Source organism: Tetrao urogallus (genome assembly GCF_951394365.1).
Source record: "Tetrao urogallus genome assembly, chromosome: 9".
Lineage (NCBI taxonomy): Eukaryota > Metazoa > Chordata > Aves > Galliformes > Phasianidae > Tetrao > Tetrao urogallus.
The window spans coordinates 7,922,246-7,938,720 of record NC_136822.1 but is presented as its reverse complement, the minus strand read 5'-3'; the positions used below and the strand labels follow the sequence as shown (position 1 = coordinate 7,938,720).

Below are 16,475 nucleotides of genomic sequence, written 5' to 3'. Positions count from 1 at the left end.
TTAATTGTCATCATAGTTAAATAGATAGAACAGACCAAATTCTGCTGACCTTACACAAGGAGGTTGTTGGCTGTGCTGAAGACAGATGGTCCCTTCAGGGAATGTTTCTTGTACTGCTTGCTTGCTTGAGTATGAACGTTTCTAATTGCATGACTCACCTCTTTCCCTACTGCTGCATGAGATACCAAACAGTCATTTTTACGTGGAGGTATTCAAAGAAATGGGAGAAGCTGAAAAATGCATCTTCAACTTATCTTGTGGTGGTTTCATTCTCCACTGGGAGTATCGTCTGACGTGTGCAGACTGGTTAAAAAAAACATCACTTTCCACTCTTTTTACTGAAAATTGTGATGAAATGTCTTTTCTGTCTTTTTGTTTTTTAAGAAAATGATGTAGAATTTCATATAGAAAATCGGTCCCAAAACAGGAAAATGCACTAAATAATAATAAAAATGCTCTGATTAATGTAAAAAGTCAGAAACTTAGAGCAAATTGCAAAAATTGGAGCGAAGGTTTCTGATTTGTGGCTCTTCAGTATCTGGTTTCACTCTTCCCCTGTTCAGAGGATGAGGAGCATCATCTGAATGCTGGTTGCCAGGGAGACTCCCATAGCTTTTTGAATTGTAACTTTTGCCTGAAAAGAAATACTCCTTCAGTGTGAGTTTTTAATGACCACAGAGGTTTCTATTTGTCATATATTAGATTAACTACCACTTCTAAATAGGTGGGAGGGGAATAAAACATCTCCCAGAAATCAATCAATGGCAATATTCTTAGTCTTTATGAAACCTACGGGTTAAACAAATAGAATTACAAGACTTGCTGCATTAGATTAGACTGTTAAGGCATCAAACTCATCACTCAGTATCCGTTACTTGAGTAGAGACTGAGCTTTGACTGTAGAAAGTGGGCATGGAAATAAATCCTTCTAATCCCCACAGGAGACTGGTTTGAGGACTGACAGGCTGCAGAGCCAACAAGGTCTCTCTCTCTCAGGCTTGATCAGGGTTTCCCCATAACTACATAAAATAATGGCAGCTTTTCTAGGAGAAGTTGTGCATATGAATAATTGTGTCTACCCTCACGTAGAGCTGTCTAAAAGTTATCAGTTCTTTGCATTATCTGATGCTGAAATCTGACAGCTATGTCAGCTTCTTTCCACCTAATGCAAGACCAACAGTTCTGATTGCTCTGAAGGTGAATTTGTTTGGCCTTAAGCAATGTGCTAGTTGGTTAGTTTACCCAACATAGATATACTGGCTATGAATTCCTGTCTCAAATAAAGCCACTGACATTCAGAAGTGGAATACAATGAAACCACAAGAATAAGCCCCCTAAGTTGCTTTGTAATTGTTGCCTTTTCTAGATGGTAACTAAATAACTACCTGTTAAATCTGCAATTTTTGCTTGATTTCTTCTTTTGAGGCTGTTTTGTGCATCTGTGGGAACATCAAGATACTTCATTGCAATGGTTGTGGTCTGGTCCTTCTCTGGCTGATTATGAGTAGCTGAAAGAAGAACAGAAAAGAACACTTACTGTAGTTGTATTAACATTCATTTGTTTAAGGACATAAAGATATGTCAAGTTGACTCTACCTGTCTGATGAGAACTTGGCACTGCCTCAGCCCTGTCTTCTTGAAAGGACTGAGCAGATTCACGGCCAGAATCTAAGTCTTTTATTGGCCTTCCCATAATCTCATTCTCACATGCAGTTTTATTTCTAATGAGGAAGTATGTATGCATCTTTCCTTTGCCTTTCACTTCTATTTCTCCTCTTTCTGTCATCTCAAAATTTTTGTATTTTAGACAGCTGAAATGACAGAGGAAAATTCAAGGTTAGCAAACAAACAAACAAACCCATCAGTGCTAAGGTGGTCTCTGGCTTTCCTATTTCCTAATACCACTCATAGGTGCCCAGTCCATGTTTTTCTACTCCTCTGCAGCTCGTCTTCACTTTCACCTCTTCCTGCATATTTTGTGCATATACAAGATTCTTGAAAATGCAGTACTTAATTTTTATTGACAAGAGCTTTGGGACAGTGAATTCCTCACTTCATGAATAACATAGTGATTTATACAGTTTATCCATAATAGGCGCAAATAGAACTATTCTGCCACAGAGTATTGTACTCAATAAGAGAGATTTTGAAGCTCTGGTTATGCAGGATGTCAAATTAAATTATATGTATTTCTAGCATTTACATCATGCTATTGGTACTTTCAAAAAAAATCACATCTATTTTTTTCATCTTGTACTTTCTAGGATCGAGACTTTCAAACCTCTATATACAAGGACATCCGAAATGATCAAAACTAAGTTCTTTGCAAGCAGTTGATTTTTCTTTACAAGCAAGCTGCATAAATCAGTGACAAAAGACAGGACCGTCTACATCTGAAAGCTGCATCTGTAAGACAGTGTTTTTAGCACAGCTTTTAATAGGAAAATTTTTCATCAGAATTACTCACTGATAGGCACTGGAGCTCAGATGAATTTTACTTGGGACACCATGACTCTCCATGCGGGAAGCTATATTCACTGTGTCTCCAAACAAGCAATAACGAGGCATCTTTTCTCCAACAACTCCAGCCAAGACAGGACCTGTATGGATCCCAACTCTAATCTTTACAAAGACATAAAACACCCCCCAAAAACGTCACTTGTTATTTACGACCTTTCTTAATGCTACTGAGTCACCTAAAAGTCCACCTTAACACAACACTGGGTGCTAGTACAATACCAAATATCCTCAGGGAAAGGCTTTTGCTGGAAAATGCACCCATGTGACCACAGTCACAGAGAAATTAAAAGGAGCTCTTTGACGTCCCACTGCAATACATTAACCAGAAGCCCAACCCAAGAATCAGAGTCTATGTGTTAACCACTTACTTGGATTGGATTTCCAGAAACTGGGTTCTGTACTCCTTTAGCTGCTATTATAATCCCCAAGGCAAAGTTAGCAATGCGCTCAGCATGAGTGGATACAGGCACAGGGACTCCACCTACTACCATATAGGCATCTCCAATTGTCTCCACCTTTAATTGAGAAGGACAAGTATATGAGTACTGCCCATAATTCTCCTTCAGGTTAGTGCTTTGCTGTTGGAGGCTCTCCTTACCTGCACCAACTCCCTCTTCCTTCTAAAACATGCTTCCAATCATGCTCTAGCATGTGTGAATTTCCTTGAGATGGGGATCTATTCCTTGATTCCAAACTAAAAAATTCAGTGTGTTCTGTCCCTGCTTACTTGACCCAGCTTAGATATCATTGTGAGAAACCCTAAGGAGTAACAGATGCTGGGAAAGTGCCAGACTTCTTGTCTTCCACCCCACCAGGGCAGATTTATATGTAAGGAACTATCCTCAAGCACAACTCCTGAGCCAGAAAGTTATCTGATAGTTAAATGCTATTAATTAGCTCCAGTTCACAATTGGTATTAAAAGTGTATTTCCCTTTTAAAAGTCCCAATAAATCAAGAGAGTCTATCCATTGGTGATCATTAAGTGGTTCATGTGAAATTAGGAAACCTACAATTCCCAATGGCACAATGTCAGAGAATGCAGGGTGTGAACTAAGCGCTTTGTGAATATCCTTCCTTACAATCAGATGTTCTCCCACAACATGCTGCTGCCAGTGAGAAAGATTCTGAAAGGTTAGTCATACCTCAGGTGTTCAGTCTCCCTGAAATGCACACTGAAATGCACCTGAGTAATACTTCAGGGTTTGTCCCCGTATCAGGGATTTTGCTGGGAATGCAATACGCCCTTTTGAAACACAGAATTCATTTGAGATTCATTGTAAGAGTCTCTTACACAGCCAAGAAATTTTGTAAACTGCTCTTATAAGATTTCACTGTTACATTCACCATCAGCAAATAAGAGACTATCTTAAATTAGATTAACTGGATTTCTTACTAATGAGCATCTTTGGGCTTGATCACTAACATAATGACTCAAAACAGTTCAGTAGTTCAGTCCTGAAAAACATGTTCCTGTACATACTTGCTATCAAGATATGCAAACCACAGTAATACCAGTAATTTCTCTAACAAGATAAAAATAACTGTAAGAGGCTACTAACACAAACAGATACCCCAATTATCTTTAGGCTGTGGCAGGTTATTTAATTTAACAAGATTAATTCATGACTTCAGGCATTTATAAGCATGGGCCAAGTTTCATTGATCAATTTCAGTATTTCATTTCTTTCACAGATCCCTGAAATAATCATCTTGTCCTCCTTCCCTGTGCTCTAGCTACCTCCTTTAATATTAATGGGAGTTGTATGCAGCATCAAAAGGAGATTATTATAGTGACAGATAATTCACTAAAGATGTATGATTTAGATAGAACATGATGCTAATCCATTCTAAAATCTGAAGGCCATATTCTGGTTGCTTCAATTATTGAAAAGAGTTTCCCTGCCAAGGCAGAAATCCTTCTGATTTCCCGGTACAAATTTATCGCAGGATGAACTGCTTGTCTTGCCCCAGTAAGGAATGAATGAGGTTTGGATTTCACTCTTTGCTATTTCTGCCTTCTTAAATATTTAATGTGCTAGGGACAGACAAAATTAGGATCAGCTGTTAAAACCTAAGTAGCTCTGGAGTTGTTAACTGTGCTGTGCTGTGCAGGGCTCTCATCCTTCCTTCACAGTTTGAAGACAATATGTGTGTTACAGTTTAGATCTAATCAGTGCTCTCAGAGGTCAAGAGGAGATGCATACCATTGCATAAGATCTCCATGAATCAAAATCAAAGCCCAGCTTTTGACTGCTTGTGTAGTTATCTCCACCAAAGGAGACATCTAATAACACACTGACATGCTTTACAAGAGATTGGAATAAAGGGACTAGGAAAATTATTCAGATTGGTCCACGAACTGGGATATCCTAGGATCTTGGATGGGTGTTTGAGAGAGAAGAGATGTATCAAAACAGCAATTCTGATATTAGTATTTTGAAGGGACTCTAGCCAATGACAGAAGTTACTCTCCTTTTCAAAATTTTCAACACATTTAATCACGTCTTCATATGTTTTTGATTTTTTGTTCCTCTATATGGTCACTTTAAATATGCAGTATTTTATGGTTTCTAGGAAATCATGCTGGGGTAAAGAGCAGTTAAGTGCATTAAAAATATATAATAATAATAAATAAATAAGCAAACAGTCTGATTCCAGACTATTTCTATAGTCTTAATCAACAACATACCTTGTATACATCATGCACTGTGGTCAGTCTGTCAAACTGCAGGTACATTGAATTTAACATGAGAACTATCTGAATAGGCTCACACTGGGCACAAATGTTGGTAAAGGTCACAACATCACTGAACAATATGGTGCATTCCTTGAATTCTCCTGCGAGCAGAAAAAAACAGCTGTAAATAACAGTAATTGCTGGGTAACCATGGCAGTTTCCTGCAAGGATTTCTTTCTAGTCATTGTTTTAGGACACATGATTTTTCAGCTGTAGTACTTACACGTGTCCAGATATGAAAGATGTTGATATAAGAATATTTCAAATATAAAAACTACAACACATCATTTCAAACAGTTCAGACATCTGAATATGTTCCTATGCTCACCTACATTCAGGAAATACAAAGCTCTTCATCCTGGATTTCATACATGTGTTTACTAAAGGGAATGTAAGAATATTCTTACTTACTATCCTTAAGAGAAATAGGAATCATGATAACTCCAAGTTTATAGACAGCACAGAGAAGCTAGGAAAATTTTCTAAGAAAGACTGATTTCTGTATTTCTTTTTTGAGCCCTCGTGTCCCTGTATACTCATTTTAAAAACAAAAGCCCGTGTTACTGTTGAAACACCAAATTTTGTTCCTGAATGGGCAGCTGCTACCTTTCATTTCCTAGGAAACAATACTGGCAAATAGCTTCCAAAGTTATGTTTGAAATAAAATAATAATCTAATCTACCTTACCAGTGAAATGAAGGGTCTGTCGTTCTCCGATTTACTACCCATGAGTGTCATTAAGTAGAAAATCACCGCAATGACTTTGTGGCTGTGCTAGTTCCCAGTCTCTCTATCACCATCACAGTGGGTGCATGATTCATGCTTTATGAATGAATACTGCTCATTCACCTGCCTCAACTCGCTTCCCCTCTTTCAGCTGGTTTGCTACATGTTGAGGAAGCATGGCGTAGAGCAGAGCTTCAGTCTTTTTCTTCTCTTCTTCCAGGTGCTTTGACAGTACCCGCAGTTCCTCCTTCTTCCTCTCCAGCTGGTTAGAGAGCTCCATCTCTGCCAGTCGCTGCTGATTGAGAAGAATCAAATCCCTGGTCACGTCATGAGGTGCAATGTCTGCAATATGCATCTGTCGCTCCTCCAGCTCATGTAAAGTGCGAAGTAAAGGTGAGCAGAGATAGAGCATGCACTGCAGAGACTCCATCCAGATCATCTGGCCTGTTTAAAACAAGTGCTGATAAGAGAGTTCATCACCCTGAAATTCTGTGTAAGGTTCAGTGCTACTGATGTGAATACCAGGGAATGATTTCTAAGGATGGTGGCTTTCTCTAGGGTCTGTGTCATCACTGCAATTGTTTCCTAGAACTAAGTGGGTTGGTATGGATGAAGTGTACTAGGTAAATAACAAGATTTCAGGACTCAGAAAGCAGTCACTCATTCATTGTAAATGCAAGATAGAGCCTAACCATGTTTTGGGTTCCTTCTCTTCAACAGGAATCATAATTGCTCACAACATCTCTCCTTTCCCTTGCATTGTACACTGGGAAACTGAGATTCAAAGTAATTTAAGTGAAAGACTTAAATTTCACAGTGGGTAAATTGTGGTCCCAGTTAAGTCAATGAAGTTTCTCTTCTAGAAGCTGGAGCTTTAAGTTGAACGCTCACATAAATAAACAGGTACAAATATGTCTGAAAGTTATAAGAGATTTTTAGTGGAGGATTGGGTTTTTGTTTTCAGGGTTGAGATTTGGTTATGGGTTTCTTTTGTTGTTGTTTTGTGTTTTATTTTAAAAAACCTAACTGAATAATAGGAAGTAAAATTTTACCCGTGGCTAAAATTCCTTTTTTGTTAACAACACTTTTTTCAAGGTCTCCCTAAACTCTTAATTTTTTTCTGAATCTCATGATTTGGCACTCATCACGTAGAGGTGATAGGAAATAAAGGAAAGTTAGGTCATATTCTATAGTTCAAAGGAGCAAAACTGAGGTCACAGAGTACTTAAAACAATTGTCATTTCAGTTAATTACATGGAGAATTATTCTATGTTCATTCCCTCATTTCTCTCAGTAAAAATAGAGCAAAATAAAATCTCTATTGCTACAACAATTTCAACCAGTAAACTCTTCCATAACATAATAGAGAGAAAAGAAAAAAAAAAGACAAATCAATCTGCAAATGTGAATAATGAAAAAGCACCATTAACTAATTTATTTTTATCCGCATTTGAAACCTAGCCAGTATACCAAATAACTCCCTTCAAACGTATGAAGTAAATCTGTATAATTAATATATTCACACTTTAGAGATCAGAATGTGCGTAGTCACAGGGGAAGACATTTCTCTTCTTCCAGCTGTAGAAATTTTACCAGGAATTTATCTTTAAGCTCTTCCCTCTTTCTCTGTCCCTTTTCTCCCCTTCCCCTGACAGAACTGGAACTGCACACTGACAGCAGAGATGTGTTTTGCTGTGTATTGCTGGAATCCTCACCCATTGTTTTAATTGTTTTCTTTACGTGCCAGAGATGTAATCCAAGACCTGTGCACTGGTATCTGTGCTAGTTGGCTGGGCTCAAAATGTTGTTCCAAGTACAAAGAAGTAATTTTTTCATCAAAGAAAATTCTTTGCAATGCAAAGTGATTCTATTTCAGGTGGATATGCTGATTTGCAGGCTATGGGAAGGTGAGACCCAGACAGTTTTACACAGCTCACTGCATCTCCACATTCTGCCTAATGGTTCCGAGAGCAGAAGCTGGCTCTGTGTCTCTTCCACATTCCACAGGTCCCAAGGCTTTCCAAGCCTTTCAAATTGGAATGCTGGTACTAACTGAAAGCCTCCAAAATCTCATGAGGTAATATTTGAGTTTGTCTATGAGCATTTTGAAGTACTATTTACGTAAAGAGAATGATCTAATCCTTCCCTTGCTGCAAACAAGTCTACTTCTAAAATTTATGCGAAGCCAGGAGTCCACAGAAAGACATTAGTTTAACTCCAGAATTATTCTTCATTTAATATGAGCATTTACGCTTCTGAAAACAGTGAAGTACCTCTCAGCTCTAGCATTGGCCGCTGTTTCCATGACTCTGGCATCATTTCTCTCTTGGTCTGGAAAACAAATTGGCTGTTGATAAATTTCTGAATGCTAGAGATGGTGAAGGGTACTTCTGGGTGAACGATACTGAAATAGTGATCCAGACAGATGCCCATGGTCTGAAGGCCAGGTACGATCTTTTGAATGCTCACCCCAGCTTGCTTCACTCTGAGCTTAAAAAGAAAATACGGACAATGTGATACAATGCATATCCTGTTTGGTGTCAGACCAAGCTGCAGCTTAGTACTGTTTACATATATACACACACTCAGCCTTGTAATACCATGTGGATTATTTCTATGTTATTAGCCAAACTCTTATTACTCAGTACAAAACTATCTTATTACTATAAAACTCTGAATGAGTTTTCTTCATACCAAGACCAAGGGCCCAGAAAGGAATATTATTATCCAAGTGCTGTTCAGTATCAATTTTTAAAAAGAAAAAAAAAAAATCATATCTGCTCTTATTTTGCATGTACTTGTGTTTGCCTAATGTAATCTTGCTGATTCCAGCACATTTAAGCATACTACTGAGGGAAGAAAATACACTGTTTCATGGCAATATCTTACAGGATGATAGCACACACAGTAAGTTTCAGTATACTTGCTAGTGTTGTAAAGAAATAAGCACTTCAGTCTTTCACTTTTTTCCCTTTTTTTCATCCTTGCACTCCTCCCTAAGGATAACTGATATCACAGTAACTTTGGACAAAAGGGAATTTATGATTTTAGTGCCAGATGATACAATTTCTTTAAAAGTAGTTTATTACTTATGTTGTACCTGTAGACTCCTTAGGGGAAAGAAAGCAGAGAAAGGAGGCTACAGCTTCTTTATGCAACTATTAACAGCAGGATGAGTGGGAGACAGGAGGCATGTGCTCCCAGGCCCAGCTTCTCCAGCTCCATAGCAGCTATAGGAAGCCCTAATTTCTCATGGCTCTTGTAAGCATCTATGTTTGTATGAGACTGTTCAAGGGAGATGTCTCTCATACCTCCTTCTAAAATCTAAAACTAAACAGGTATACTTTATATACATTCTATATGCAGCTACAGGCATGATACAATATACATGTATATATGAAGACAAATCCTCTCAGCCTTGTATGTAACTGAAAGAGAAAAATAGAGATACCAGCATTCTAAATAGAAAATAATTGTGACACAAAAGGTCCTGAAAACCTTTAGTTTTCTAAAGGATGCCACTGATTATCTTCTTTTAACCATTATTGTATAAATGTTCAGTCATTCTCTTTTAGCCTGATGACCATATATGAGCTTTTAAATCCTGCAGAAATGACCAGTCTGCCATCACTCCTTGTCATCCGGGATACTCTAACCCAGCCACCAACAATGGCTGTAGGAGTTGCCCTTATTTCACACCATGAATTTTATCACGAAAGGATGTCTCAAAAGGTTAGAAAATAAACTTTGGCTAATGTAGACAGTGGCATATTCCCTATCAGTACAATGCCAGAACATGTTCCCGAATGGCTGCAATTAGCTATCTTCTGCAGTTCTGTTCTCAGACTCAGAATTCTGTCTTCGCTCCTCTGTTAAGCTAATTTCTGCACAAAACTGGGAGCAAGAGGTACTGCACCTTGTTGGGGGCCCAGGCTATTTGGAAACTATCCACAGAGTAGCCCCTGCAAAGGGAAAGGCAATTCCACTGCTCTAGAGAATATATGTATATGAAAGATTCAAGGAGCAAGATAAAGTTTTGGGTCCAGTTCCTACTAGATAAAGAGTAGTAGATGTCTGGGTTTTTCTGCTGTGGAGTCTCAGAAAGCATGCAGGGCTTCAGCTGCAAAGCAAGTCTTATGAAAGCCTTAGCATAGATTGTTAACTGGGAGAAGGGAGACTAGCTTGTTAAATGCAAAGCCAATTTAAAGGATGGATCATGTCTTTGGCACATGAGAGGACAGGAAAGTTGCCAGAAACCTCAGAAAATTCTGTTCTGTGTTTGGTAGACTGCTACAACATACCTTGTTGGCATAACTGTGACTGTTTCATATGTGGGGATCTCAATAAAGTCAAAGGTGATTTCTATTGTAGAAAATTAAGCGACTGTTATTATGAGCAACTTTTATTTCATGTCTCTATCCAAAGCATTTCTGTAAATGCTAAAAAGGAACATGCTCTGTACAGAGAGCATACATAGGAACGATCTGTAGGACTGTCACAGCAGCAGAAAATAACTATATGCTTTAGGCAAATTAAATGTCCTTACTATATTGCTGTCCTACCTCTTTGTCAAAAACCATATGAAAAGGAAGCCCATTGCAAAATGTTTTTGTGTCAATCCAGAGAGTCTTGGGATAAACAGGGTCAAAGCCTCTCAGGAGTTTACCTGTGGCAAGATAAGCGTATAGATTTCAGTCACATTGCACCTCATAAGACCAGTCAGCATTACATTCTATAAGACAGGACTCTACGTTATAATGAGATGGCCAGGTTTGAAACTTAGCAATACAAAAAGCACAGAGCAATTTACTACAGTTGGAAGAAATAGCTGTAACTAGGTTAAAAAAGCACTCTCTTAAATTCATCAGCTCAGACAATGTGACATGACAGGGAAGCATCAGACATTCCACAGAATGGTACTTTATAGAACACTTTTCAGAAGACTGTTTACGAGACAAAAGTGACAGGTCATATTCCATGTAAGTATCTGTCATTAGTAAGCATGCTTATTATCTGCACTTCTTTTTTTTTGATTGCCAGTGCCTACCTGAAAGAAGTTTAACCAGAAACATCTTGAAAAGAAGAGGAAACACAAATGGTAACTTCAACATGGAGGGGTGGGGGGACTCAGCGAGGCTTGCTGACTTTCTTACTGATAAGACTCATGGCTAATGACAAGCTCACTCCGAATGTTCTCACCTTTTCCTAATGTGATTATTCCTCTTATAGTTTTCCAGTGACTTTTCTTGACAGCACAAACAGAGCCTCCTCTAATAGTATTCTCTGATTTCTCAAGATCCTGTTGAAATAAATCCAAGGGGATTTTCAAGGGTGTATTATTTTAATCGTATTTTATTGATATAATGAATCTTAACATACCTTACTGTTCAGTTGAGTATCATTTTGTTTTTCAGAGTCAGCAAGATACTGAGGTGAGAAAGAAAATTTATTTCTTTCTTTGTATGGAAGTACAGGGTTTTGAGTGACGAGAAAAACAATATGCTCTTTTTTCCCAGTTCTTTCTTCTTCTTCCGTTTGATTGACTATTTCCATAGAAATCTCAATGTTAAAAAAATCCAGGGCTGCTGCACCGATGATTCCTGAGAGCAAAACAAAAAACACAACATTGCCAACAGCAAAATCTTTCCATTTCCCTTTCAGCAAGCTCACAATGATATTTCACTGTTTCAGGAACTGCTTTACCAAATGAGACTGGAAGAAGAAAGTGGCCTGTAGTTACTTATGTTGTTCCTACTACCAGTGTGTCACTAGGATGAGATTAGGTACATATGAGATATTTTTTAAGGTTATATTTCGGGAGTTTTTTTTATTATTTGTTTGCTTTGTCTGACAACAAATGCTTACTTTCACTAGAAAAAGCTCAGAAGAATACCTGAATAATGTGACCAAATGTCATACATAGCAAAAAATACAAATTCCCAAAGCCCCAGAACTGTACAGGCTCTAAAGAGATTCTGTTAAAACAATCTATTTCAGTAGAATATGAAACAGATTTTGCAGAATATTCTAGAGTGGTGCAGAACGTTTTCAAGTAAGTCTTTCACAAAGATGCAATATCTGTCTTCTCATTTCTTCTTAGCTAGTAAGTGAAATACTGGACAAAATGAAAATTCCAAGTAAGTCTGTATTTCGAGAGGAATATGAAATGAATTTTGATATGGAGTGGGGGGGGGGGATTGATAAAAATATTTTATTTAGGAACATCTAGGAAATAAATGAATATGATTATCTCTTACATACTTGTAGATATTTAACCCTTGCATAAGAATAATTGTGGTGATTCCCAAAGTTAAAAAATCTTAACTCTTACCATTGCTGGAGTAAGATTCAGTTTTGAGCAGGGCCCAACAGCAGATTTACAAAATTGCATGTACTGCAGGAGTACATATCTAAGGATTACACATATGCTTTCAAACTACCACTGCTATTCACTGTAATTTAAAGAATATGAATTACTGAGAATCAATCAACATCAATACAAACATGAAATTCAATTTTTCTTCCACCAAAGGAAGTCTACTGGAATTCTATAGCAGCAACAGACACATAAGGGCTGGGTTGGCATGTGCAAATCTTGTAGAAGCCAGTGGTAGCTACAAGTTATTAGGCAGGCAGGGAAATACAGAGGTCTGTTGTCTGATTAATAAACCTTACCAGGTTTGAATTTCTTGGCCAGTCTTCATCTGAGAAAAAGATCCTGAAACCTGAGAAAAGTATATCTGCAAATATATGATTAGTCCATACATATACTGCATACCAGTTGATCTGTACTCTGTATTACCTGGCACAATATGGTACAGACCTCTTCTATCTGAATAGTAATGTAAATGCATTGACCCGTCTTCATTCTTTTCTACTCTGAAAGATGGTGCATTCATCTCCTGATGAGACAAAAGGACAACTTTCAGTATCCTTCTTTGATAAGAAATATGGTAAATTTCAATTGTATAAAAGCATCCTGTGCCTTAATGAAATCAGCAGTAATATGAATAAGCTAAAACATAGAAAATTAAATATGCTCAACTGTGAAGGGTTATCTCCTATTCAGCAGAGTTAATATGCTAAATAATATCTACTTTTGAGAACTACTCAGAAAAGAATACTTTAAAAAACTTGTCCTAACATTTTGGATGAATGAGTTTTAGAACACAGTAGAGGCTGTTATGGCCTCTTTTTTCCTTACTCATTCATACCTACAACATGCTGTTCCTTGGGTTGCACACTGTCAGAGCACACCCATACCCACACAGTAATTACTACTTGAACTTGCCTGGTAAGACAGGGACAGGTAGCTGTGTAATGCATCCAGGTTCTCTATGAACTCATACAAATTTCCACCCAGCGTTCTCAGCATGTGGTCATAACCTGAACGTTTACAAAATTCAAAGAAATACTCTCCAAACTCTCTCAGAACCATATCAGCAGGAACACCTGGCAAGAAAATATCTTAATGAATACAAAAGGCCTGGAAATTCTGGTAGTGCTGTCAGATGGATTAAGAGTGAATGCAGAATGTTTGCAACATAGGAAAGGCATCCTGAAGAGCAGAGGAGGAAATCTGGGATGTAGTCTCAGGAGTGAATCTGGAGGGTTTATTTTTAAGGCGTGGTGACACATACCTAGTATTTTGCAGGCTTTGTCAACAAGTTGCATTGTGATCTCATCTTTGTAAACTCCAAAAGTCAAGAAACTATCCTGAACTCCAGCCTGCAGTCTACAACAGAAGAGACAATATCCTTCTCTCAGTGGTGTAAGTATGATGACTGAATCAGCATTCATTAAACACTACTTAGTTCACCGATTCCTTAAACTCCTTCACACATTATATTGAAACACACTACTTTCAGTAATGGTTTAAGAGTGTATCTGCCTCCACACTTCTGCTAATTCACATTAATGCATTATGACAAATTCTTTCAAGGATTAGGGCACCATACAATCACAGGATATCCCGAGTTGGAAGGAACCCATAAAGGATCATTGAGTCCAACTCCTAATGTGAAGGTACTGGAGCAATTAGTGTGTTAGCTTGTCTCCTGCTCTACTTGCTGGTTGCTCAATAGGGCCACATTAGCAAGCTGTTGGGTCTCCACAGTCCTGACCAAAACTGAATTTTTATACAGGCTTCGGTGGCTATTTTTTGTGGATATGTAAGTATCGTTTATATATCTTTAGCTCTTGGAAAATGCCAGAATGCTCATGCAGTAATGACGAAAGCAGAAAAGATTATATATTTAGCTGTTTTCCAGAAGGTACTGGAATGAAACTGACTTCTTATTGAGAATGACAGCTCTTCTGTGTAATTACTTTCAGATTTTTGTCACAGTGAGTCTATCACACAATTGTCCGTAAGACAAAATGTCATGCTTAATTACGTAGTGTAACAAATTAATTTGAACAAATTAATACCAGAACTTTTGCTTTTGCTCTGTTACCTGCCTCTAATAACTATTTGAGATACACATCAGCTGCCATTTATCAGTAAGGAATTAGAATCTTCTGCTAAATTTGTGAACAATTTCTTTGAATACATTGCACTGCATTTATTGCAAACACCTTACCTTAATTTTTCCCATATTTCTTCACCGTACTTATCAACCACCAAAGACTTCAGGCATGTATTTATAAATCCATACTGCAAAAGCAAGTAGGAACACGGAAAAGATACACCAATTTTCCAACTGCAGCCCAAACGTGCCCTCCCACCGCAGTTAAGACTCCAAATGACGTTTGACAGGCACTGCATCTCTCAGTAAAAAGTATAACCGTTATCTTGGCCTCCTACAAGCGTGAAGCGGAACGGAGCAGACGTCTCGCACGCTACTTCGCAGATGTCGCCCGGCAGCCCGCAAGCAGAACGGGCTGACCGCCCAACGACCCCACACCCGTCCGCAGCCGAGCCCGCGCGGCCGCCGCTCCTGCCCGCCGAGAGGCAGCCGGCCGCCCCGACCCCCTCCGTGTCCCCGGGCCCGCTCACCATCGCGCCGCCGCCCTCCCGGCGCCGGGCACCGCGACACCGCCGCCCGCCGAGGCGGTCCTCCCGCCGCCCAGCGCCGCCGCCGGGGGCCGCCTCCCCTCCCGGCGCCGCCGGCCCCCGAGGCGGCCCGGGGGCGGTGGCACGGCGAGGCCCTGCCCTACTGCTTGAGGCGGCGAGGCGGGCCCGCGGCCGACAGCTTTTGGGGAAGGTGCGAGGCGGCGGGGCGTCCGTTCGCGAGGCTGTGTGCGGTGGGAGCACCCTGCCGTGGGCTCTGTGGCACGGAGCATCGCTCCGTCGCTCTGCCCTGCAGGTGGCACATCGCGCAGCAGGTAACCTTGCACTGAGCTTTGGTGATGCCTTTTTGATGAGGACATTTTTCCTGACCTCTCTTTCCACCTCACAGCTCTCGTGGGGTCAATCAAGCAGAGATTTTCTCAAAATCGGTCTCCAGCCAAACAGTGCCTGGAGTTGGGCTTGGGAGAAATGATAAAAGCTTGATGCATGCCTACAGCTGTGCTGCAGAGGGCTAGCTAAGCCTTTACGTAGTCCAGTGTGTACACAAAGCCCTGTGCATTTCCCAGGTAATACAAAATATTTATGTAAATGTGTGCCCATGAGAGCTGATGCTTTTCAGCATCAGATGAGATGCAGATGAGACGCCTGTTGGCTGTGCTGAGGCACCTGTAGTGCACCACATCATGGCCCAGAGGTGGGTGCTGCCCAGCCCCTGTGCAGCTCAGCCTGAGCCCCCTTCTGCTTCTCCTGTGCGCCAGTATTTTTGCTCTTACACACTCACGAAAGGGAAAAGGTGCTTTGTTTCGTTTTGTTTTCAAGAGTTGCATCCATCTGCTGGAATGGGTCTTCAAGGAAAAATGTCCAGGAGAGCTGCCCATCATCCACAGGGGCAGAAAGTCTCACCCACAGCCCCATGATCGGCAGGTGGGATCTCCTTCTGCTTCCCTGGGTGGCCCCAGGAGCCGCTGGTGGTGCCAGCACACAGCTTCCCCCATCACAGTGTGGGCACCCTTCGCTTCGCTTCACTTACCTGAAGGACAAGCTGGCTGCTCGGTCGCAGTCACAAATAGGAACCACAAATAATCTGAGCACACATCTGTTATTGCCATCAGTACAAATGTAACTTGCTGTACGATTATAGATTATTTTTTTGTCTGTGCAAATTTTGCCCACATAAAAACTTGTAGCTAACATGAGTGCAACTAAGTGACACTTGCAGTGACAAATCAAGAAGATAAAGCTGTATAAAATGAGAGAAGATGAATGCTAAATCCTGTAAGAACTGTGTATTTCTGCTTGTTGCTTCCAATTCACATTTAAAAACTACTATTTTTATGTTTATAATACTTGAATCAGTATAGAGATTTGCAAATTAAATAAGTAAATAATATCTTTAATTTTTCTTATGGTTTGCATAACACCTAAATAAACAATCTGATTATTTTTTGTAACAAAGATAAGCAACTACCAAAAAGATT

At 39.6% G+C, this 16,475-nt stretch overlaps 1 protein-coding gene across 1 annotated transcript; it reads right to left on the bottom strand.

The window, feature by feature from the left end:
- Positions 1–482: 482 nt before the first annotated feature.
- On the bottom strand, positions 483–15,912 carry LOC306949878 (guanylate cyclase soluble subunit beta-2-like; the record flags this gene model as incomplete). The annotated part of the gene is given in 21 exon segments (XM_079539927.1): positions 483–634; positions 1,386–1,508; positions 1,597–1,811; positions 2,468–2,622; positions 2,889–3,035; positions 5,211–5,359; positions 6,108–6,428; positions 8,258–8,474; positions 10,547–10,650; positions 11,184–11,283; positions 11,364–11,584; positions 12,787–12,886; positions 13,276–13,436; positions 13,625–13,719; positions 14,567–14,640; positions 14,983–15,044; positions 15,047–15,113; positions 15,115–15,271; positions 15,273–15,370; positions 15,373–15,385; positions 15,779–15,912. Coding segments are annotated over 21 exon segments (2,865 nt in total).
- Between the last annotated feature and the right edge of the window lie 563 nt (positions 15,913–16,475).